The sequence below is a fragment of the Dromaius novaehollandiae genome, chromosome 6 (assembly GCF_036370855.1).
Source record: "Dromaius novaehollandiae isolate bDroNov1 chromosome 6, bDroNov1.hap1, whole genome shotgun sequence".
Lineage (NCBI taxonomy): Eukaryota > Metazoa > Chordata > Aves > Casuariiformes > Dromaiidae > Dromaius > Dromaius novaehollandiae.
The window spans coordinates 32,255,483-32,278,563 of record NC_088103.1 but is presented as its reverse complement, the minus strand read 5'-3'; the positions used below and the strand labels follow the sequence as shown (position 1 = coordinate 32,278,563).

General features: G+C 66.1%; 3 protein-coding genes across 6 annotated transcripts; 2 read left to right on the top strand and 1 right to left on the bottom strand.

Moving 5' to 3' along the window:
* Positions 1-663: 663 nt before the first annotated feature.
* On the top strand, positions 664-6,302 carry ZFYVE27 (zinc finger FYVE-type containing 27). Of its 4 annotated transcripts, XM_064514098.1 has the most exons (12): positions 665-976; positions 1,070-1,140; positions 1,219-1,405; positions 1,586-1,681; positions 1,880-1,992; positions 2,730-2,860; positions 3,239-3,310; positions 3,512-3,532; positions 3,723-3,867; positions 4,114-4,160; positions 5,119-5,200; positions 5,432-6,302. In XM_064514098.1, the coding sequence occupies exons 1-12, from the start codon at positions 768-770 to the stop codon at positions 5,494-5,496; spliced, it is 1,239 nt and encodes a 412-aa protein (XP_064370168.1). In that variant the 5' UTR covers positions 665-767; the 3' UTR covers positions 5,497-6,302. The 4 variants fall into 4 exon arrangements, with proteins under 4 accessions (XP_064370166.1, XP_064370168.1, XP_064370167.1 ...); XM_064514096.1 differs by having other exon boundaries at positions 664-976; positions 1,070-1,405; XM_064514099.1 differs by lacking the exon at positions 3,512-3,532 and having other exon boundaries at positions 666-976.
* Positions 6,303-7,490: 1,188 nt separating this feature from the next.
* SFRP5 (secreted frizzled related protein 5) lies at positions 7,491-11,361 on the bottom strand. The gene is made up of 3 exons (XM_026102906.2): positions 10,830-11,361; positions 10,183-10,260; positions 7,491-9,739 (listed from the first exon to the last, which is right to left on the bottom strand). Exons 1-3 carry the CDS (start codon positions 11,350-11,352, stop codon positions 9,399-9,401), a joined length of 942 nt encoding a protein of 313 aa, XP_025958691.2. The 5' UTR covers positions 11,353-11,361; the 3' UTR covers positions 7,491-9,398.
* A 7,034-nt stretch (positions 11,362-18,395) lies between these two features.
* On the top strand, positions 18,396-23,008 carry GOLGA7B (golgin A7 family member B). The gene is made up of 5 exons (XM_064514095.1): positions 18,396-18,434; positions 20,103-20,228; positions 20,709-20,861; positions 21,140-21,241; positions 21,398-23,008. Exons 1-5 carry the CDS (start codon positions 18,423-18,425, stop codon positions 21,500-21,502), a joined length of 498 nt encoding a protein of 165 aa, XP_064370165.1. The 5' UTR covers positions 18,396-18,422; the 3' UTR covers positions 21,503-23,008.
* Positions 23,009-23,081: the final 73 nt, after the last annotated feature.

The window sequence follows — 23,081 nt, the reverse complement described above, 5'->3', positions numbered from 1 at the left end:
TCCAGATCAGACCAGACTGGGACCAGCCCTGGATCCAGACTGGATCCGGACTGGGACCAGCCCTCCATGCAAACCAGACCTGGACTGATACCAGCCCCGGAGGCAGACTGGACCCAGACTGGGACCAGCCCTAAAGCCAGACCAAACTGGACTGGGACCAGCCCTGGGTCCAGACCAGATCAGACCGGACTGGGACTAGCCCTGCATCCAGATTGGACCTGGACTGCTACCAGCCCTGGGTCCAGATCAGACTAGACTGGGACCAGCCCTGCATCCAGATCCGACTGGACTGGGAGCAGCTCTGAATCCATGTTGGACCTGGACTGCAACCAGCCCTGGAGGCAGACCAGACTGGACTGGGACCAGCCCTGGAGGCAGACTGGACCTAGACTGGGACCAGCCCTGGAGGCAGATCAAACCGGACTGGGATCCGCCCTGGAGCCAGACTAGACCAGATCGGACCGGACTGGAACCCGCCCTGGAGCCAGGCCCCACCCGTGTCGGGACTCGCCCGCGGATGGACCCCGCCCCGCCGGGCCGCAGTCCGCAGCTCTCTTCCGGGCGCGACGCCTCTTCCGCCCGCTGCCCTCACAGGGGCGGGACTTCCGCGCCAGGCCGCTGGCCCGGCCCTTTCCGATTGGCCGGCTGCCGGCGCGGGGCGGGGCGGCGGGGCGCGCGCCGTGAGGTCAGGGCGCCGCCGGCGCCTTCCCGGAAGCGGCGCGGCGCTCGGCGCTGGCGGCGCTCGGGGGGCCCCGGCCACTCCCGCCATGCAGGCGGCCGAGCGCGACGGCGCGGCGGGTCCCGAGGGCGCGGCGGGCCCCGAGGCCCAGCCGGAGGCGGCGGCGGCGGCGGCGGCGGCGCCGCCACCGCGGGCCGCCGCCTTCGACCTCCTGACGCTGGTGCTGAGCTACCGGCGGCTGGAGCTGTACGCGGAGCCGCTGCGGGATGCGGCCGAGGCCGTGCGCTCCCTGGTGCGGTACGTGCGGGTCGGGGCCGGGCCGGACCGGGCCGGACCGGACCGGGGGCTCGGGGCTGCCCGCGCCTGACCGCGGCCCGGCTCCGCCCGCAGGTGGCAGCGGCCGCTGTGCTCCCTGCTCGTCTGCCTGGGCCTCAACTTCCTGCTACTCACGCTGGACCGAGGTGGGAGCCGGGACCCGCCCCCCCCCCGGGCCCTCCCGCCTCCGAGGCCGCGGCTCACGGTGCTCCCGGCTCTTGCAGCTGCCTGGTACTCGGTGCTTGCGCTGGTGGTCCTGGTGCCGGCCCTGCTGGGCTACCTGCAGGAGACGTGTCGCGCCCGGCCTGCGGGGCCCGAGCTGGCGCGCAGGAGATACCACAGCGTCCGCCGTGAGGACCTGCGCAAGTTGCAGCTCTCGCGGCAGGAGGCCGTCGCCCAGGTCAAGGGCTTGTAAGTGTTGGGCGTCCCGGGCCCCACCTGGGGCCTCTCATTCCCCGGAGCCAGAGGCCTTTTCTGCAGGTGCCGGGGCCCGGATCTGTGCCGACCTGGCCTCTGCAAAGCGTATGTGCGGGGGCACTGTGGGGGGTGTGTGTTCGGGGGCCCTCTCTGACTCTGTGGTCTTGCCTGTAGCCTGATCCAGCTGGAGGCGTTCCTGAGCGGGCTGTGCTGCAGCTGCGAGGCGGCGTATCGCGTGCTGTACTGGGAGAACCCCGCTGTCTCCTCCCAGTGAGTAGCTCTGGGTTGGGAGTACCGCACGGGGCTCGCAGGGTGGGCTGGGGGGGAGAGTGCCTGTGGAGCTGCCGTTAATGCGTTTGGTATGTGGAGAGCCAGTGAAGGAGGGGGTGTGCCTGACTGGTGGGGGGCGTGGGGTCATGCTGGTGGGCTGCCCCATATTGATCCCAGTGTCCTGCCACCCCTTCCCAGGTTCTATGGGGCGCTGCTGGGCTCTGTCTGCGTGCTGTACCTGCTGCCCCTCTGCTGGGTCCTGGCCATCCTCAACAGCACCCTCTTCCTGGGCAATGCCCAGTTCTACCATGGTAAGAGCCTTCCCTGAAGGTGCCTGTGGCCAGGATGGGGTGGGGAAAGGCCCTTTGAAGCTAGGGATCCTGCCCTTGCCCTCTCCTGGTGCCCTGTTGGCCCAGGGCCCCATGCCAGCCTTGACTGTGGGGCCCAGACCAGCCGGAGAGCAACGCAGTGGGTGAAGGGAGTCTTGGGCCCTGAGCTGTGAGAAGCGGCGCTCTCTCCTTGTGTGCGTCCTGGCCTGGGTGCTCTCTCCTGGCAGACTGCTGCCCTCTGCGCTGTGGCAAGCTGGGACCTGGCAGCGCAGGCTGTGCGCGAACCTCACCATCCCTCCCTGTGCCTGTCCCTGTTCTGCACAGAGCGTCTCTGAGCCACACCAGGCATTGAAATGCTCTCAGTGCCTGTGACAAATGCGTGGCACTGGCCTGGAAATGTGCCGTGGATGAGGGAGAAGAGCTGGAGGCACTTCCTGTTCTGTGGCCTGTGTTGGAGGGAGGAGATCCTAAGCTGGTCTGTGAGACTAAGCTGTGCCCCCTCTTCCCAGTCTGAGCTGGGGCAGGTGTGGGATTCCTTCCTTTCCCAGCTTGGCAGCTGGCCTAACCTCCACGTGTGAGCTGACATTCCTACGCCCTGATGGTCAGGGAGTGCAGCCTGCCTCGGGCGCTGGAGACTGGCTCCAGCAGCCAGCTTTTGTGTGGAGGAGCTGAGGGAAGGTAAGTGCCACCTTGTTCCAGCCCTGTTCCCCTCTTATCAGTGATACTGGAGCTGAAGGCCTCGCTTGAGCAGCGTGTGGGCACCAAACCTCTGGAGAACACGCCAGAGCCTGCTGAATCCCTGCCAGCTGCTGCCCCGCTGGATCGGACCCCCACACCCACCAGCACAGAGGTGAGAGGGGGCAGGGTGGAGAGCTGTGGTGTGGGAGGCACAGCCAGACCACAGGGCTGAGCTTGTGGCTATGTTGCTCTGCCCACAAGCTCCTTCCAGCTGCCTGTTTTGCTGAAAAATCTGTTTGTGCTGCCATGGAGCCCATCCTGTGTTGCCAAGGGGCTGCCCTGCTAAACTGGGGGTCTGGCTTAGTCCTTCAGCCATGTGTTTGGACTCGGCTGGGGAGGAGAGGGCTCACCCCACTGTCTGGGACTGATACCTTCCTATGGCGATGCTTGGGGGGCTGGTCCCTCACCCTGGCACCTGTCCTGGGAGCGTGGGCCCTTCTTTGGGCAGAGATGAGGATACAGCAGGACTGGCTCTGTGAATCTCTTGCAGGACCTTACCCCTGGCAGCGTGGAGGAGGCCGAGGAGGCAGAGCCTGATGAGGAATTCAAGGATGCTATTGAGGTTTGAGCCTGGAGGGGGTGGGTTGTGCCTGCTGGGCAGCTGAGGTGGAGAGAGCAGAGCCCTGTGGGGAAGAGGCAAGCACAGGGTGTCCGGGCCCCTCGGGGGGCTGGGTGCTCAAGGAAATGGGTGCAGGGCTGGGCACCTCTGCAGTCTGTCCCCCTCTCTACTGCCTGTCCTCTCTGTCCCATGCTGCGGGAGAAGGAGAACCAGCTGCTGGTCATGGTGAGTACTGCCCTGCCAGGGCCTGCGAGAGGGGCATCTCCTCCCAGCCGGAGCTGGCAGCCTCTGCCCAATTTGGCCATGGCTCGTGTATCCTTCTGGTTTGGCATGTACCTCTGGGCCAGGCTGCCCTTTAGCCCCCGGGCAGTGTCCCAGGCACCCCTCCATGCTCAGCTGGCCCTCCTCTCTGCAGGACGACGACGAGAGCTCTCAGTGTTCGTCAGAGTTTGACCTCAGCCTCCCAGACAACGGTTTTATGAGCAAAAACGAGGTGATTCGCAGCAAGGTGTCACGGCTGACTGAGCGCCTGCGTAAGCGCTACCCCAGCAACAACTTCGGTAAGGCTGGGAGCGGGTGCTGCATGGGGAAGCTGAAGGGAGCGGGGGCCAGGGAACTGGGAATGGCTAGAGTGGCGTGGTGTCTGGCTGCACCTCCAGCAAGACCCCCCTCCATGGGGAGTTATGTTCACAGGGCTGGAAGGGACGCAGCAGCCTGGTCTCTGAGCCAAGCCTTTACTACAGGCATGGGTGTCCTGTGCCTTCTGGTCATCCCAGGCAGTCTGATCTCTCCTCTGTCTCTTCCAGGGAACTGCACGGGTTGCGCAGCCACCTTCTCTGTGCTCAAGAAGAGGGTGAGTCTTTGGCTTCTCCTGCCCCAGCTTGCTGCCTGCATTGGCACAAAAGTCGTGTGTGTTTGGCTTACTCTAGCTTTTTCCTGCAGCTCTGGCAGCTGGGCTCAGGCCAACATCTGCCGCAGCCCAGCAGTGGGTGACCTCAGCTAAGTGCTGGGTGTTGTCATGTGCCCAATGGTGTCAGGGATCCCTTGTGCTGTGGAGCCTCTGTGTGTTTTGCACAGGCAGCGTGCAGCCTGGGCACAAGGCCCTGCTCTGGGGGCAGCTTCTTCTGTGTTGCGTGTGTGCACTGCTTCACACACAGCGCCTGCTCCTGTGCATTGCTTAGCCCAGTTTCTGTGATGTGGGAGCTTTCTAGTGAGAGCACAGCATGGATTTGCTTGTGGGCTCGTGTTGAAGTGGGAACAACACTCAATGCCACCGCAGTGTGTGTGTGACTGGAGCAGCAAAGGTCACCCTGCTGTCTGGCCTGAGCCCTTGGGCAGGGTGCTTGTTGCACCTTCCCCTGGCCTGCAGAAGGATATGTCTTTTGCCCCCTGCAGACGCACATTGCTGTCTCACTGCTGCCCCCTCTTCTCCAGACTCATGGCCCCCTCCCCTTCCTCCTGGCTCAGTCTGATACGTGTTTGCGACTCTTGAGCTTGCATCCCCCCAATATATTGAGTTACAGCATAAGAAGTGAAGGATGCATTTATCCCTGAGCCTGTGGTCTCGGTCTTGCACAGGCTGCCTGGGATGCTACAAGCATACCCGTGTGCAGATCCAGTGTCAGTTGGTTTGTCCAGGTGTCTCTGGTGAACTGTCCCTGCTATTGCTACAGGGACTGCAGCCACTTTCCCCCTCTGCGTGCAGCGTTGCTGGCGGTGGTCTGGCAGTGGTGTTTCTCAGGGAGGGCTGGGAGCGGGCCCATCAGCTCCCAGTGCTGGTCATAGTGTCTCACCCCTCTCTCTGTCCACAGCGGAGCTGCAGTAACTGTGGGAACAGCTTCTGCTCCAGGTGTTGCTCCTTCAAAGTCCCCAAGGCTGTGATGGGAGCCACAGGTGAGTGGGAGGTGGAGGACAGAGCCTTCCTGCTCTGACCTGTGCTGTCTGCTGCCTGGATTTGCCCCTGCCCTGATGGGGCATGTGGGCAGGACCTGCCCAGTGTAGCTGGGCCCAGGGCAGAGCAGTGATGGTTGTGTAGCTCTCGGAGCAGCTCCGTGCCCTTGGTGGGTGATGGGCTGGGGAAAGGGGGCGGGGGGGTGTCTCTCTGACAGCTGCTTTTCTTTCCAGCCCCAGAGGCTCAGCGGGAGACAGTTTTTGTGTGCGCTCTGTGCAACCAGGTGCTCATCAAGTGACTAGAACAGGCCCCGCCAGCCTGTGGGCCCTGTACTGCCTGATGTGGGTCCCGTACTGCCTTGTGGGCAGTGGGAGCACTGCCCTTGTTGCTGAAGGCCTCGGTCGCTTGGTTGCCAGCTTGGCATCCCTGCCAGAGGACACTTGTACTTGTTGCTCCCCTGCCAGTGTCGCCGGGGGGGCAGACCAGATCTCCTTGCTGCACGGCATCTGCCACACCACCTGGGTCGCAGCGGAGCATTGCCCACAGCCATGCACCCGTCGCCGCCCCTCGGCTGCCTCCTGGCAGCTGTTCAGTGCTGCTCCGAGCCCTGGGCACCCCCAGTGCAGACTGCGCCCCGCTAGGTGCGGCCTAGGCTGTGTGGCCCAGCTCGGTGGTAGAGGAGCCATCCTTCCCCCTTTGGGTCCTACCTCCGTCTCCTGGACGGGAGCAGAACAACCTCGGGGCTCTCTCCCTACCTTTCTGAGTACTGTGCTAGGTGACTGTATTTTTGGGATCAAGTTAGAGCTCTGCCTGTGTCCCCGAGAGATGTGGTCCTTGGTCCTGACTCAGCTGAGCTCCGCTAGCTCTAGGCACTCCTGTGCTCCTCAGCCTCCTCGTATCCAGGTCTAGTCTTTCCTCCCCTCATTTTTGGCTGTAGCAGAGGTGCAGAGAGCGTGAGCATGGGGCTCGGCTATGCGGCTGGGTAGCTGTAGTGAAAGAGGTGCAAGTTGGGCTGCTCTGTGTACTTAGTGACTGCTGCTTTCTACTACAGATTAATATATAAGTGTATATAGAGAACAACCAATAAATCTCTTGTCAATTGGCTGTTGTCTTGCCCCAGGGAAAGCTGCCCTGTTACCAGACTGCCCCAGCACCTCTGCATCCGTGGCACGTAGGAGATGGTACCTCTGTGCCACTGCCCTGGGGGGGGGGTGGAGCAAGTGGAGCAGGGATGGGGTATTAGGTGCTGCCAGGTGTTGCTACTGTGGTTTTCATCTGTCATACTGGGGCCTTGTCTGTCCCTGGGCTTGGGGCTGTGTGGAGCTGCCTGTCCTTGGCAGTGCGAGGACCTGATCCTGCTGGGCCAGGGAGTAGCACAGCTCTGGTGTAAGCTGCTGTGCTTGCTCCGTGCCTCCCCAAGGCTGCTCCTTCCCCTGCCTGGCCCAGGCGGTGGTCCCGGCAGCTGCCTGCGCTCACAAGGGTGACCTTTCGCTGCGTGAACAGCAAAGCTCCCAGCTATCCCTGGAATGTGACCCTGGCCGCTGCCCGGCTGGGAACGGCCCCAGCCTGGGTCTCTGCCAGCCAGCTGCCACCGTCGCCCTGCCGGGGGGGCCACTGCCCTCCAGCTGCCTGGCATTGCCCAGGGCCTCGACATCCACCAGCCTGGGAAGGTGCTGGGGGTCCCTGCTGAGTCTGTGCACCCCATGTGCCCCATTTGCTAAGCTGGGCCTGGCCCCGAGTGCTCCTCTTGGCCGGCGACTCCCGCACCTACCTGTAGGAGGCAAAGAGAAGTCACTTGTCTTTTGAGAGAAAACACCTGGAGAGATGAATGCGATGTCTATGTATGTCTAAAAGCTCTTTAGAAAGCTGTTAATGACGCACAATACAAAGGGCGACAGATGAACTTGAGCTGCGGGAGCTGGGATTTTATTTGCCTACTGTAAGTTATATCACTTTATAATAAGTGATGGGGGCAGAAAATCCCAGTTCCACTGCACTTTGCACTGCACAGTGGAGGCTGGTGCCCAGCGGTGGGGAAGGGCTGGAGGTTGTGTACTGGCTTCATAAGGACGGTATGGGGGCTGGCTGCCCCATGTCCCTTGCTGGGCTATGGGGCAGGCATGCGGCCCAGCTGGCTGGAGGGAGATGTAAATGCCCTTTTGGGCCCCCCAACCCCTTTCCTCAGCCATTTTCTCCCATCTGCCGCACGCTTGGTGGCTGCACTTGCTCTAAGACAGAGGATGTGTGGGGCAACCCAAAAGAGGAGTTGGTGGCTTGGGGGGGGGGGGCAATTGGGGCTGAGGGTGACGCTATGAGTAGGGGTCTTCCCTGCCATGGGGCAGGTGAGGAGGCCTCATCGGCTGGCTGGGGGCGTGTGGGAGGACCCTGAGTGCAGATGCCCCCCAGCCTTAGTCGCCCTCCTGTCCCAGGAGCCTCCCCTCTGGCAGGGCCGGCTCCTGTGAGAGGCTGCAGTGTGAGGCCGCCAGGCGCTGGGTAAATATCCTGGCGGCCGCCTTCGTGCCTGGATAACCCGGCGGGACGCGCTGTGACGCAGCCGACTCAAGAATGCGCTGGGTAAACAGGGCCGGATCCGGACGAGGGCAGGGGGGCTGGCCCCTTCGCCCGCCCTGGCTGCAGAGAGGGCTCCTGCCAGAGCCGCCGTGGGGGGTGGCTTTGGGGCAGAGGCAGCCCCTGCTCCAGGACCAAGGAAGCAGAGCCCAGAGCACCAGCAGAGGGGCCAGCCCCGGTGCCAAGTGTGGGATGCAGGTGGTGGAGGTGTCCCTGGGGCACCCATGGGGCACCCTGTGGTGTGGGTGGTCTGGCAGGGAGCTGCCCATGCCTGGGGCACTCAGGTGGTGTGGATGGAGGATGCCCCTGGTCCAGGGTCGGCACTGCCACCCTCACTGTGTGTGCCTCCAACTTCCATCCCCGGATCCATCCCCAGGGTGATGGTGGAAGCTGCCTCTCTTGCAAAGCGCCTGCAGTCCTGGCTGTGGGGCTCCAGCAGCAGTGACAGCCCTTTCCCTTGTGCCCCCCCTCCCCCCCCCCAGCTCCCAGAGATGACCCAGGGTTGGAGAGGTGACAGGGGAGCTCTTCCCCTTGCAAAGAGGTGCTGGGCGCCCCTCAAGGACCAGAGATGCTTGTGGCTGCTGGGCCCTCAGCTTGGCTGCGCTGCCCAGCCTTGGGCTCTGGGCATGGCGCTGGGAGCAGATAAGGGCTGGGCCCTAGTGTTGCCCCACTCTCTGGGCTTGCCCCACTCTCTGGGTTCCCTCCACTTAGCCCCCTGGGCTGGGGCCCCCTTTGCACCCTTCCCAGCCCCAGGAAGGGAGCCAGGAGGGGCATTTGCCCAAGAACCACAGGGAGCCGGACATGGGTCTTCTCCGAGGGAGAATAATTTACTGCAGCACGTGGTACTGTGCGCTGGGGCAGCGGGGCCAGGGCACCTGGCTGGGGGGGGACCGTGGGGCTGCCCTGGAAGGGTTTGGGGGTGAGCTGCCTTGTCCTGGCCCCCGTGAGCTGTGTGGGACAGGAGGGAGGGGAGCATGAGCTCCGGCAGGGGCCAGAGGCGTTTCTGTGGGTCTGCGCCCTGTGCTGTCTGCAGGGGCTCAGGCCCAGCCCCACAGCTTGGGGGGGACCAGGGCTGCGCAGCCCTGGGCTATCCCCAACTGGGGGCCTGGGTCTGGTGCTGCTCCCTGTACTTGGTCTTGGGGGCTGGAGGTGGGTGGGCACAGTGGGGCAAGAGGGACCTGCCCTGGCTGGAGGGGTCCCTGTGAAGACGGGATGATCCAGGGTGAGCTCTGTTGGGGGGGGACATGGGATGCTCAAGGGGCTGGAGTAGGAATTTGGGAAGGTTGAGGGCTTGGGGCAGGTCACTGGGGTGCAGGGCAGGGGACTCAGGGGTGTCAGGGGCAGCCAAGGGTCTCCGGTGCAGAGCTGGGCTTTCAAGGACGCAGATCGAGGGTCCTGGGTGCAGCCAAAGCTCCCGGTGGTGGGCAGGGCTCCCAAGGGTGCAGAGCAGGGCGCCCAGGTGTGGGCAGGGGTCCAGGTGCAGATCGAGGCTCCCACAGATGCAGCTGGGAGTCCCAGGGGTGAAGAGCAGGGCCCCAGGGGTGCAGCCAGGGGTCCCAGGGGTGCAGAGCAGGGTCGGTGCTCTGGCCCTGTCGGTGAGGGCAGGAGTCCTGGGATGGAGCAGGCAGGGCCCTAGCGCTGCCCGGCCCCATAGAGCAGCGGGTGATACAGTGGGCAGGGGTAGGAGAACATGAACTTCACGGCGAACTTCATCTCCTTGTTGTGCTTCTGCCAGGGGTAGATGGCGAGGAGGAGCAGGCGCCCGCCCGCCTTGCGGCCCATCACCAGGAAGCTGCCGCTGAGGTTGTCGAGCTGGGGGCAGGGGCAGGCGCCTGCGTTCTTCATGTGCAGCACCATCTTCTTGGTGTCCTTGCGCTTGAGCGGGCCCAGCTTCAGCACCTTCTTCTTCTGGGCGGCCACAAGGCGCCGCTCCCCGTTCTCCTCCGTCATCTCCTTGATGCGCATCTTCACCACTGCGGGACAGGCATGGGGTACTGCCATGGGGCACTGCTGGGGTGGGGAGACTGCCATGGGGCATTGCTGGGGGGACCGTGGGGTTAGTGCCAGGGGCCTCTGCAGGACAGGGTGCAATCAGTCCCTTGCGGGGTGGCCCCTGGAAGGGGGGTGTTTCTGGGGAATGTGGGGAGGGGAAGAGGCTGCTGGGGGGGCAGAAGAAGCCCCCAGTGACCCTCCCAAATGTTCAGTTCTGCCTATTGCACCCAATGTCCTGTGCTGCGCCTTGTCTCTCACCCTCAGGGTTCAAGGGAATGGCTGAGGGGTTCCCATGGGGTGGTCCCTGGACAACTGCGACCCTGTTTCTCTGGCCATCCCTCCCTATCTGGGCTGCTCTGGGGGCTAGTGGGGCTGTTGGGAGTCCCCTCATCCTGGGGGCCGGGAAGGGGACCCCAGCACTCACCGAAGTCGCTGGAGCACATCTGCTCCATCATGCCGTCCGCCTTGTGCTCCATCTCACACTGGGTGCAGATCTTGGACACTGCGGGGAGAGACCCGCCACTGTCACAGCCGCCCCGCTGCTGAGGCCTGGGACCGGGGCCAGCTCAGCGGGGAGGCACTGGGAGCGGCCCTGGCACCCCTCCACTCCCTGGGGAGCTGTGCCAGGGTGATGCCGAGGGACGTGGAGCACTGTGTGGGGTGGCATCCCCGTGCCTGCTCCCTGTCTGGCTGCCAACCCATGGGGATGAGCAGCAGCAGTGAAGGTAGCACCGTGTTGAAGGGTGTCACGACCCTCAGTGCCTGCTCCTGACCCAGCCCTGAGCTGCCTTTGGGCAACGTGTCCCAGGGCAGACTCCCACCCTGCAGTGGGCAGCATGGGCCCAAGACCCCCATGGGGAGAGGGGATGGCGCAGGTGCAGCGCTTGGGGCTGCACGTTCTTCTTGCTGCTGGGATGGGACTCAGGCCTGGGGACTCAGGTCTGGGGAGGACACGAGAGCTCCCCGAGCAGCTCTTGTCAGGTCCCGCAGTCACCCCCCATGCTCTGCTCTCCCCCCTGGCCCCGGGGATGCCCCGTGCGGGTGGCGAGGGGTGCTCGCGAGCCGGGTTACCTGGCGGCGGGGTGGCCTGCCTGTTCCCGAACTGCACGGTGATGCAGAGGTCGTGGTCGAAGGGGAACTTGGCGCAGTGCAGCATGTCGGGCCAGGGGAAGCCGTAGGACTCCATGACAGGGGCGCAGGAGTCGCGCACCACCTCGCAGAGCGAGCGACAGGGGTAGATGGGCTGGTCGAGGCAGACGGGGGCGAAGAGGGAGCAGAGGAAGAGTTGGGTGTCCGTGTGGCACTGCTTGGCGAGCAGGGGCACCCAGCTGCCCGCCTGCTGCTTCACCTCGCCCAGCGACTCGTGCTCCAGCAGGTTGGGCAGCCGCATGCGCTTGTAGCCCACGTCGCGGCAGAGCTGCATGTCCGCCGGGATGTCCACGCACTGCGGCTCCCTGGCGTAGTAGCGCCCGTGGGGCTGGCTCTCCGGCTGCCAGCCGTAGTAGTCGTAGTTCTGCCCCCGGCCCGGCGCCCCGGCCAGCGCCAGCGCCAGCAGCGCCGTGCCCAGGGCCGCCGCGCCGCTCTCCCGCGGCATCGCCGCTGCCCGCCGCCGTCCCTGCGCCGCCGGCTGCAGCCAGTGGGGCTCTGCCTGCCGGAGCGGGATGAGGGAGGTCGGCTCCCGGCGCTGCCCTGCTCCCTTAGCACCTCCCACGCCGCCGCGCTTTCAAAGAAGCCCGCAGGCCTCGCCGGCAGCCAATCTGCTCCGGCTGCTGGGACCGGGACCGGGACTGTGCCCGGCCCTCCCAGGCCTGGCCCCATGGCTGGGACACGGCCAGGCCCCACACCAGGCTCCTGGGGCCACTTCGCTGCTGGCTCTTCCCTCCTGCCCTGCTCCCCCTGCCCGTGCTCATGGGGGCGGCTTGCAGCCTCGTGGGCCCCATGGAACCCCCCCTGGGGTGTGAGGGTGCTGAGGGGCAGAGGGGCAGGATGCCCCACAGGCTGTGCTGCCACCAGGCACCCATGTGTCGGGGTGCTGGGTGCAGGCTGGTGGGTGCTGGGCTCTGATGGGTGGCCAGGGACTGGCGCGTGGCTCGGGCAGGGACCTGCTGCCATCGATGCCAAGCCCACGCTGTGGGCATGGGGCGCCTATTCCTCGTGCACGGCTCTGTCAGCCTGTCTCCCGGGCACGGGTGTAGCTGGGTGGAAACTCCCCAGCAAAGGGTGGCAGCTGAAGGCGCTGGGGCTCGTGCCCTGCATGGCCCATGGCCGGGGGAGCCACTCGTCCCCCCATAGCCGTGAGGTCCGGCCATCCTGCCGGCTCAGGCAGCACCCTGCTGTGCCCGGCCTCTGCTCCTGCCTTTTCCCTAAAGCTGGGCTTTGCATGGCACCATGCCCCCTCCTTCACCAGGGCTGGGGCACCTCGGACCAGTTGTTCCCGCTGGGAGGGGACGGGGACCCCCATGCCTGGGGCGTGAGGAGAGCCGGAGGCAGAGCGTGGGGAGTGTGGCAGCGCTGCAGGGCCCGCTGGCACTGCGTTCCCCTGTCCCCTGGGAGAGGGGCTGGGCTGGGGGTGTGAGGCCAGGGACCCCATCAGAAACCCATTTGTCTGCCGGGGTTATCTGGGGCATCCCCTGCTCTTCCCGCGATCGATGCCCCGGCCCGGCCAACGGGCTCCAGGCCGCCCCTGGCCCTGGCCCGCCGGATAAGGCAGCCCTGTTAATGGGCTGCAGAGCAAACAGCCCTGCGGAGGCAGGCGATAGCAGCTACCCTTTGCCCCGAGCTGGGGCAGGGACCGTCCCCCAGCCCTGCTGCCACCCGTCTGCTCTGGGGCCGTGGCGGGGGCCTTGCCACACATGTGTCTGCCTGCTGCCTGCCTGCAGCGCCCGTGACCGTGGGCTGGAGCCCCGCACTGCCCATTTGGGGGTGGGGGGGGGCTGGTTGCATCCTTCCGCAGCCGGTGAGGCCGAGCCCCAGCAGGGATGGCACCGTTAATGTGTAACCGCCGGGGAGCATGATAAGATAGAGTGGACCCTTATCAGGGCTGCCCGGTAGCAGGAGGGAGGGTGCTGGAGGCATTGGGCTGTCACAGGAGGAGCAAGATTGCTGGTAGATAAATGCTGATAGAAAATAGCTATTCCATGATGGATGGGCTGGGCAGGGCAGCTGGGGAGCCTGGCTGATTGCAACCGGGGCTCTGCTGGGAACGGCACAGAGAGGCCGGGGAAAAGGAGCTGGAGAGGCAGGCGGGATGGATGGAGCTGGTACACGTGACGGGGCGATGCTGCATCCGTGCGCAGCGCCCTGTGTGCGATGCTGAGCCTGGGTGCCTGGTGTCCCTGCGTGTGCCCGCAGCTGGGGACGGGGAGGTTGTGGGGAGGGTACAGTAATGTGGGTGCTGGGCTCAGCACCTCCAGCCCTGCCCCACAGCTGGCATGGCAAGGGGGGGCACCACAGGGGCCAAGCGGAGCAGAGGCAGCCTCCGCAGTCCCAGGCCAGCACTGAGCACTGGGGGGGGGTGCCAGGAAGGATGCCCCGTGCTGTGGGGCCAGCCCTGACCCTCCACGCAGCCACGCTGCCAGGAGGTGACTCAGTCACTCTAATGAAGGTATCGTGACAGACGGGGGCCAGACCGGCTGGCGGGGAGCCCCTCGCTCGCTCTGCAAGCCAGGGCTGCTCCTTGGCCGGGCTCTGCCTCGGCAGGTCCCTGCCACCCCCGCTCACTTCCTTCTCCCCTGGGCTGTGTCCAGGGCCAAGGGAAGGGGCCCAGGAGTCCTGGCTGCTGGAAATGGCACCCTCCAGCTGTGGCAGCTCTCACCGGTGGGGACCCACCATGCTGTCCCTCCCTCTGTCCTCTCTGTGCAGGCTGGCACTGGTGCCCATCCCCGTCCCGTGCCGTGGCTCGGCAGACTGACGGGGCGGTTGGCACTTGTGCCTGTCACTCCGGGGAGTGAGGCCACTGGGCTGGGCCACCGCCTGCCTCCCGCAGCGCGGTGCCGAGACCGAGACCGGGAGCCGGCTCCGGCAGGCCATGGGGGCGGCCCCCTCTGCAGCGGGGACCTTAGGGATGGCTAGCCGTGGCAGCACGGTAAGAGGACATCCCCCACGGGCTGGCGGGCCGGATGCCCAGGCAGCTCCCCCCTTCTCAGGCCCACTGTGTTTTAGCCTGTTTTGCCTCCCTCCCTGCTGCCCAGGGTCCTGGGGGCAGCTCCAGCAGCGGCGCCCGGCGGACACCCCGGGGCAGACCCAGATGGGGTCCCGGTGTCCTGCGGGCTGGCTCTGCCCCCAGCCTGGGCTGCACTCCGGTGCCCGCAGTTGTGCACTTGCCCCACGCCCGCCCTGGCTGCCCGCCCCGGCCCACACACACTCCCGCTTGTCTCGCAGCCCCAGGAATGTGGCTGGCAGTGCTCCGGGCCCAGCTGCAGGGCCCAGGCCGCCCTGGCACTGGCCCAGCCGCTCCACAGCTCCTTCCCCAGCTCGTAAATCCTGGGAGCACACAGACGCGCTGTTCGCTGTGGCTCCCTCTGCCCTGACCCCGGCCCCATGCAGGGCAGCGACAGGGCACGTCCCAGCATGGGGACGCCTCGGCTAAGGGCGCGGGAATGAGCCGTCTTCTGCTGCAGGGCGCTGCGCATGGGACCCTCTCTGTGATGCTGCTCCCCCCTGCCGGGAGGCAGCACAGGGAGGTGTAAAAAGGCACGCCTGCTCCCAGCACAGCTCCGTTTCCTCCATGGGTGCAATCCTTGCACAGCCCCGTTTCCCAGCAGACGTCTTAGCCAAAGCTGGCCCACCATTCCTGGCACTTGCCTCCGAAACCTCATGCCACCCTGCCCTCCTGTTTACGCACCGGGCTGCCAACTACCTGACGCTGCAGTCCCCCAGCCCGCCGCTGGCTGCTCCTGCTCACGGGCGGCCATGCACAGGCAGCCCTGCTGTGTGTGGGGTGAGCCGGGAGGGCTGCGGAGCTGCCAGGATGAGGACGGCCAGCCCTGGGGAGCAGCCTTGCACACCTCTCCGCACACTGCCCATGAGCAGGCTCTGGCTGCGTGCTCACCCCTGGTCTCCGGGGTCTCTGTGGGGCTGGGGCACACCCAGCTCGGTCAGCACTCCTGGCTCTGGGCGGTCGGGGACACAGCCAGGTCCCCCCTCTGCAAGGTGCCCAGGCTGTGTGGCCAGCTGCCCGTCTGGGGCCAGCTCTTTCCCGAGCGGCGGCCCCATGTCCCATGCAAAGGGCCAGGCTGGGCACTTGGAGCTGTTTCCCAGAGTAGGGGATGTCCCCCGACCCCGATGCACACACCTGGTGTCTCCCAGGAAAGGTTATCGGCTAATCACCCTGCCTGCTTTCTTTGCCCGGCTCCCAAATGTCACCGTTGTCCTGCATGGGGAGGCTGAGCTCATGCTCCCCCCCAGCTCCATTAATTAAAGGTCCCCAGGGCGCTGTGAGAAGCAGCTGCCAGGGCCTGGCCCTGCCATGGGTCCTGCTGCCTTTGAAGTGGAGCCGGAGCCTGGAGCTGATGACAGCCCGGACTCGCAGCTGCAGGCTGGGCTGGGTGCTCTGCTCTGGCTGGGCCCCCAGGGGAGGCTGCAGGATGGAGCTGCAGGGAGGTGACCCCTCTGATGGGGCACTGCCACTGCACCGGTGACTGCAGGGAGGGCTGGGGTGCAGCTGCCATGGGGTGGTCCCTACCGGGGACACCCCTCAGGCCCGGGGTGCCCAGCGCAGGTCCCTGCAGCTCGGCACGGCTGCGCTCAGCATGGCTGCTCGGGGCTGAACCAGGGTCCTGGATCTGGGCATAGCTGACGGGGTTGCGATGGGCACTGGCATCCTGGCCGCCTGGGGCCCCAAGCGTGCCCCTTGCCCACCCTGAGGGGAGGTCTGTGGGGTCTGTCTGTGGGGCAGGGCAGAGCCCCGTTGCTCCAGGAGCAGGGCAGGACCCAGGCAGGGGAAGAAAGACAGCTCCTGCAGCCGCCTCGGGAGCTGTGCCCACCTCCACTGCCATGCAGCCTAAAAATAGCCCTCTTGGCTCAGCAGATGGAGCAGAGGGGCCAGAGCCCTGTTGCTGCAGGTGCTCAGCCTCCTCCCCTGCTCAGAGCCCGGTGCTACTGGGGGTGGCTGGGCCATGTGGCACCTTGGGGCTGCACGGATCCCACCACTGCCCTGCTCACCCTGCTGGGCCCCTGCTGGCCCCCTGGCCCTCCTGACCTGGGCTGGCCAGGGCTGGGCTGCTGCAGCCCAAGAAGGGCCTGAGCCCCAAGGGGCACCCGGGGCTGTCACAGCCCCACAGGGACACCCCCTGGCCATTGCTCCTTGCTGCCTCAGCTGGCCGGATGGCAGCTCCCATGGGAACTGCTGAGCAGCGCAGAGCCCTCTCCAAGGGCAGCACTGTGGGGTGCACACAGACCGGAACCTGGGGGAGCTGCCCTGGGGTGGCAGCGACAGCTGAGCCCCTGGCCCACTGCATGGCCCCTTCATCATGGTGCAGGAGAGCAACTCCATCTCTTCACAGGCGAAACATTGCCATAGCAACTGGCAGGGCCACACTGCCAGGCGGGGAGGTGAGCTGTGACGTGGCGGTGACACACTCAGCATGGGAAGGAGCTGGGAAGCAGGGCTTGGGCTTGGGGGCTTCTTGGGACATGCATGGATGTGTGAGAATGCAAGTGTGCGTGCATGTGTGTGCATAGGTGTGCCTGTATGCATGTGTCTGTGTGCATGCACATGCATGTGCCTCCATGTGTGTGTGTACATGTCAGAATACATCCCTTGGAATGGCGGGGGGGCCTTTGGCTTTATGGCACTGTCTGGGCAGAGTGTGTCCCACTGCCCTGGGCTGGCCAGGTTCGAGGGAGGCAGAGCTGCTTTGGACCCTTGGTGCAGCAGGTCTTCCCCAAAAGCAATGGGATCTGTAGCTTTGTGTTTGCTGGGGAGAAGTGTCCTGCTGGGGAATGAAGCCTCTGACCTGGGTCCCTCTGTGTGTCTGTTGGCCCCCTTGGTCTCAAACCCAATTCGACTCCAGAGTGCAAAGCCTGCTCACTAGCCTGCAGATCCCTGTCAGCTCTGCTCTACCTGCACCCCTGGCTTGGGGCACCCCACACCACCCCAGGGCTCTGCTCCTGTTTACACAGGCCAGTGCATGTGCTGCTGCTCAGGGCAGGGTGCAGGGGCCAGCTGAATCTCTTCCTATTTCATTGGGGGCCTCCTGGGCGGCAGAGAGCCGGCCATGCGGTGTGAGCAGCACAAGCAGAAGTGCTGGCATGGCGCCTGCTGCCTTCCTCACTGCTCAGGTGTTGAGGGAAGGGCTGGCTGCTGTCCTGCCTGACATGGGCCCTGTGCCCAGCCAGCAAACGCCTCCCCTCAGCCCCATCCCCAGCTGTGAGCACCCCCTCCCTCACCTCTCAGGAGGGTGTCTGTTTTCTCCTCCTTGGCATTTTCTGGCTCTAATTGAGCTGTCAATGGGCAGAGATAACAGGGAATTCGTTAGCGCTTCTCTTTGATGTCTGCTTGCACTGTGATTGCAGCACCCACTCTGGAGCCCAGTGCCAGTCGCAAATTCTCCACAAACAGCTTCAAAGGCTGCACATCATGGTGACAGACTGCCAGCCCCATGGCCAGCCAGGCCCTCTGGGACCTATAGCAGCATCCCCATGGGAAGCTAGGTCCCCGGGACCAAGAGCAGCATCCCCATGGGCAGTCAGACCCCAGTACCAATGGCAGCATCTCCACAGGCAGTCAGCCCTCTGGGACCTATAGCAGTATCCCCATGAGCAATTAGACCTCAGGACCAATGGAAGCATCTCCATAGGCAGCCAGCCCTCTGGGACCTTAGCAGCATCCCCATGGGCAGTCAGACCCCAGGACCAATGGCAGCATCCCCATAAGCAGACAGCCCCCTGGGAACTATAGCAGCATCCCCATAGGCATCCATGTTCCCGGGACCTATAGCAGCATCCTCATGGGCAATCGGGCCCCAGGACCAACGGAAGCATCTCCATAGGCAGCCAGCCCTCTGGGACCTATAGCAGCATCCCCACAGACAGCCAGGTCCCCGGGACCTATAGCAGCATCTCCATGGGCAGCCAGGTCCCCGGGACCTATAGCAGCATCCTCATGGGCAATCGGGCCCCAGGACCAACGGAAGCATCTCCATAGGCAGCCAGCCCTCTGGGGCCTATAGCAGCATCCCCATGGGGAGTCAGCCCCCCCGGGACCTATAGTGCTCGTCCTGGGGGCAACCCCCCCGCCCCGGGACCTACAGCCCCAGCTTTGGGGGCAGCCAGGCTCCAGTACCTATAGCCGGAGCACCAGCAGTGCCCGGTGGCGGGTGCCGTGCGGAGGGGCCATGCCAGCCGCAGGGCGGCGCGGCTTCGCGGCCGGCGCCCATCGCCGCCGCCTCTGGGCGCCCGGCGGCCGGGCGGCTGCGCACAGCGGGCCGCGGGGCCCGCCTCCGCCGCCAGCCGCCGCGCGGCAGAGCAGCACCGCGGACAGCGCCGGTCCCGCCCGCTCGCACGGTGCGGCGCGGCGCGGCGCGGCAGCACCGCGGACAGCGCCGCTCCGCCCGCCCGGCCCCGCCGACAGCGCCCGGCCCGGCCCGGATCGGCGCCGCCAACAGCGCCGCTCCCGCCCGCCCGGCCCGGCCCGGCCCGGTCCGCCGGGGCGCCCCCCGCGCCATGGCCACCGAGGTGGGTGCGCGGCCGCTCGGCGGGGCCCGGCGCCGGCAGCTGGCACCTCCCGGCCCGGGGCGCGGCGGAGCCCAGCCCGCGCTGGGCCGGGACGCACGGAGCCGCGCGGCTCTGCCCCACCGCCGCCACCGGCTGCCGGGTCGGTGTGGGGCGCCTGGGTGGAGGGGTCGGTTCGGTGCTGAGGTCCGTGTGGGGTCTCATGGGTGGGGGGGTCGGTGTGGGACTGGGGTCTGTTGGGGTTGCCACGGGTGGGTGAAGTGTTGTGCGGCTGGGTCTGTGTGCGGTGCCTGGGTGAGAGGGGTGGTGTGGGGCTGGGGTCAGTGTGGAATCCCATGGGTGGGGAGGTCAGTGTGGGACTGGTGTCCTTGCAGGGTGCCGTGGGTGGGGCGTCGTTATGGGACTGAGATCTGTGTCGGGTGCACCAGGGCAGAGTGTTCGGTGTGGGGCTGGTGCCTGTGTGGGGTGTCATGGGTGAGGGGGGTTGGTGTGGAGCTGGTGTCCTTGTGGGGTGCCATGGGCGGGGGGGGTCATTATGGGGCTGAGATCTGTGTTGGGTGCACTGGGGCAGAACGCTCAGTGTGGGGCTGGTGTCTGTGTGGAGTGCACTGGGGTGGAGGGGTTGGTGTGGGGCTGGGGCAGAGAGCAGCTGGGTGGCCTCTCTCCCGGGTGCCGCGGGGGACAGGGACAGAGGCTCTGTGGGGCACGTGGCAGGAGGTGGCCCCGCACTACACAAAGGGGAGCGCTTGCCAAAGCCTGCCCCCCTTAATCCCCTATCCGTCCCTGCCATGCTGTGGCCCAGCCCCCCGGGGAGGCTGGTGTGGGCCCCAATGCTGTGAGGTGCTGCAGCTGGGGGGCTGGCTGGGCAATGGGCAGCAGGGCTGGGGATCCCTGTTCCTGCAGAGACCCCCTGCCGGCCCCACCGTGCTGCTGCTGCAGAGTCGCTGCCGGCATTTCCCCGCTCTCAGCTAGTTTCCCTCCTCCTGCCTGTGAGCTGCCGGGCGGCCGCACGCTGGGGCACTGCCGGGGACAGAGCTGTCCCCTCTCCACCTGTGGCCATGACCCCGGGGCCATCACGCACAGGGGACAAGCATGAGCAGGGACACGGAGTCACATACACGGTGGCCGGTGCACGCACAAGGACACGCACCAGCACAGGGCACGCATGCAAGCACATGCTCCAGCAGCTGCACCACGTTGCTCCTGCTGGTGGGACAGGCCCGGTTGGGGCCCCCCGCAGCTCCCGCGCTGCAGTGTGGGTCCCCCAGCACCCTGATGCCTGGGGAATGGCACGCGCCGCACCCTGTGCCACCGGCGCCCTGCTCCCCAGCTGCCCCCGGCCCCGTGACCCCCACACTAGGCTCCCTGGGGCCAGCCCGCTCCCTGAGGGTGACGAGGGACTGGGACTGAGAAATGCGGAGCTACTTCTGATGGGAGAGAGGCTGCTCCCAGGGAGCCGCAGAGCAGCTCTGAGCAGTGGGGATGTCTGGGGAGCAGTGTTATCTGCCTCGGAGGGGGTATTGCCCATTCTCCTAGCATCCCCCTGAGTGCCTGGCGCTGGCGGTGGCTGCAAGGGGGGCTCGCCCCTCTGCCGGAAGGGTGCCGGCCCTCTCCCCTGCCCACCGGCCCCGGGCCCCAGCTAGGCACTGGCTCACCCTGCCGCCTCCCCAGGTGCACAGCCTGCAGGAGCTGAGGCGCAGTGCATCTCTGGCCACCAAGGTCTTCGTGCAGCGGGATTACAGCGACGGCACCACGTGCCAGTTCCAGACCAAGTTCCCCCCCGAGCTGGAGAGCAGGGTAGGCCAGCAGGGCTATGGGGTGCCCTTGTTCTGCGACCTACGGGGCTCAGGGGGGAGGGAGAGCAGGGAGAGGTCCCCCCCCAGGGGGTGTTGTTTGGCCTTGAGCCAGCTGTGCTGAACAGCTGGATTGCAGGGCAGCCCCTAAGGGCAGAGTGCGTGCTGTCACAGCCCCCCTGCCTGTGTGGAGGTGGCATGGGAGTCCGCGGCTGGTGCCTGCTTCGCGTGGGCAGGCGCTGCCCGGCCCTGTAGCTGCCGCTGTGTGCACAGCACGGGGCTGTGAGTGCCGGGGACCGGGGCTGCGGGGGTTTGGGTGCTACGAGGGACTGGGTGGCTCCGGCAGAGAGCTCCATGTTCAGCTGGCCTCAGCATGGGTAGTGGGCAGGGGACTGGGAGCTGAGACACCAGCTGAGGAAGGAGGAGAGGGCTGAGCACCCTCCCAGTCGTCCCAGACTTGTCTTCACCCCAGTCTCTGCTCTAGATCGAGCGCCAGCTCTTTGAGGAAACGGTGAAAACACTTAACAGCTTCTACGAAGAGGCGGAGAAGATCGGGGGCAGCTCATACCTGGAGGGGTGCCTGGCCTGTGCTACCGCCTATTTCATCTTTCTCTGCATGGAGACGCACTATGAGAAGGTGCTGAGGCCTGGGAGAGGGTTTGGGGACGGGCATGGCTGCACGGCCTCAGTGCCGGTGATACCAGCTTGCGTGTGGCATGGGGAAGGCACAGAGCCTGGCTGCTTGGGCAGCACTGACAGCACTCAGGACAGGGGCTGCAAGTCCCCTCCCAGCTCCGGGAGAGCAGGAGGGGCTCCTGCTCAGAGCAGGAGTCCCGGGAGCTGGGCAGAGCACGTGGCTGCTGCGGGGTTGGCAGGGGGAGTGTCAGGGCTGAGCATCTGTTCTTGGGCCCACAGGTCCTGAAGAAGATCTCCAAGTACATCCAGGAGCAGAACGAGAAGATCTACGCGCCGCGGGGACTGCTGCTCACTGACCCCCTGGAGCGTGGCATGAGGGTTGTATCTTCTGGGCAGCTGGGAGGTGCGACGGGGAGAGATGCTGGGAGGATATTGCTGCGGGGGGGACAGGGACAATGGGTGGGGGGGCCTGGGAGCAGGTCCTGGGCAATAGGGCGGTGGGTCTGTGACTGGCGTTACTCCTTAGCGGGGGCCCAGATCGAGATCTCCATCTACGAGGACCGGTGCAGCAGTGGCAGCTCCAGCAGCAGCAGCTCCAGCAGCAGCAGTGGTGGTGGGGGAGGCGGCGCAGGCAGCCGGTGACTGGCAGGGAGTCCCCGCGGGGACTCGTACTGCCGGGACAGTGGCCTCTTGGAGATCCGCAGGCTGCACTACCAGAGCACCCGCTTCTGAGCCCAGGGCGGGCGGCAGGGGAGGCCAGGGCTGCCCACGGGGGCTGCCCACCCCCTGCTGCAACGTGCCTCCTGCAGCAGCTCTGGCCCCGCTCAGACCCACTGTGGGCAGGGGCTGGTGCTGGGGCATTCCTGGTGCTGCCTGCTGAGCCAGACCTCTGCCATAGGGCCTCCACAGCCCTCTGGGGTGCCCTGCACCACTCTCTCTGCCCCAAGCAAAGGCTCTGGCTCTGCCTTGGGCAGCCCCAGCTGGCAGTGAGCTGTGTGCAATGCCTCAGGGAGCAGTGGGACCCACAGAGCCCCAGGAAGGGCTAAGGGGAGGGGATCTTGTCCTGATGCCCACGGGCACTGCCAGCCCCTGCTGCTGCTCCCCCTTGCCTGGGCGTCCTGCCCTTGGTGCTGCGGGGCAGCCTCAGCTGCTGTGCGCCTGATGCCCAGGGCGTGTGGCAAAGCCCTGGGGCTGCTCCATCTGCATGACGGTGCTGTGCGCATGCCCCAGACCCTGCCCTGACCCATCTGGCCATCCCCAGCCGGCCCTGGGCTGGTGCCAGCTCCCCAGCCCCAAGCCCCGCAGTGTGGGCAGGGTGATGCGGCGCTGGGCAGGCTCCTGCAGCTGTGCCACGCTCTTCCCGGGCTCCATGCACGGCCCAGCACAGCCCTGCATGGCAGAGGCTGAGCTATGAGATGGGGGTCTGTGCCTGGCTGCCAGCAGCGTCCTGACCCCGCTGCCCCCCAGCCTGCTCCCCCTCGGGACGGTGCCTGGTGGAGCCTCGTCCTGCCGAGCTCTTCCCTGCCCAAGCGTCCTGCATGTGCCTGTCGCTCCCCTGCAGCATGAAGTGCCCCTGCCAGGCTGCCGCAGCCCCGCAGTGCTGCTCGGGTGCCCCAGCACAGGGCTGTGGCATGGACACCCTCCCTCCCGCTTGCTTAGCCCCCGGCAGCCAAAGCGCTGCCCCACAGCAGCAGCGTGGCCCAGGGCCCTGCTTCCCCAGCGATGCCCACAACTCGGAGAAGTGTGAGCCTTGCAGAAACGCCTCGTCTCAGCCCTTCCGGCCACAGGACCCGGCCGTGCAGCCTGGCCTGGCCTGGCTGGGGGCCAGTGGGGCCGTATGGACATGGCAGCCTGCAGTGGGGGCCCAGAGGGGTGCCCAGGCCTGGCTGTAAGGTGTGGGGCCAGGTGGAGGTTTGTGGGCCAGGGTCGGATGATGGGAGGAAAAGGGACCCTGTGAAGAGCCCCTGCCTGGGTGCTGAGCTGCGCTGAGCTGGCGTCGCTCTCTTGGGGTGCCGGAGGGAGAGCTGGGCCCCGTGGGCTCCCTTTTGGCTCTGCCATCGTGCGCCTGCGGGGTGACTGGCCCCATGGCTCCCACTCAGGCACCTCTGCATGGAAACCTCCCACAATAAACCCCACGCTTCGTCCCTTGCTGCCCGCCCTGCTTCCTCCTGCGTCGGGGGGACAGGGCGACGCCGGGCGGGGGGCATGGAGCCGGGCTGGG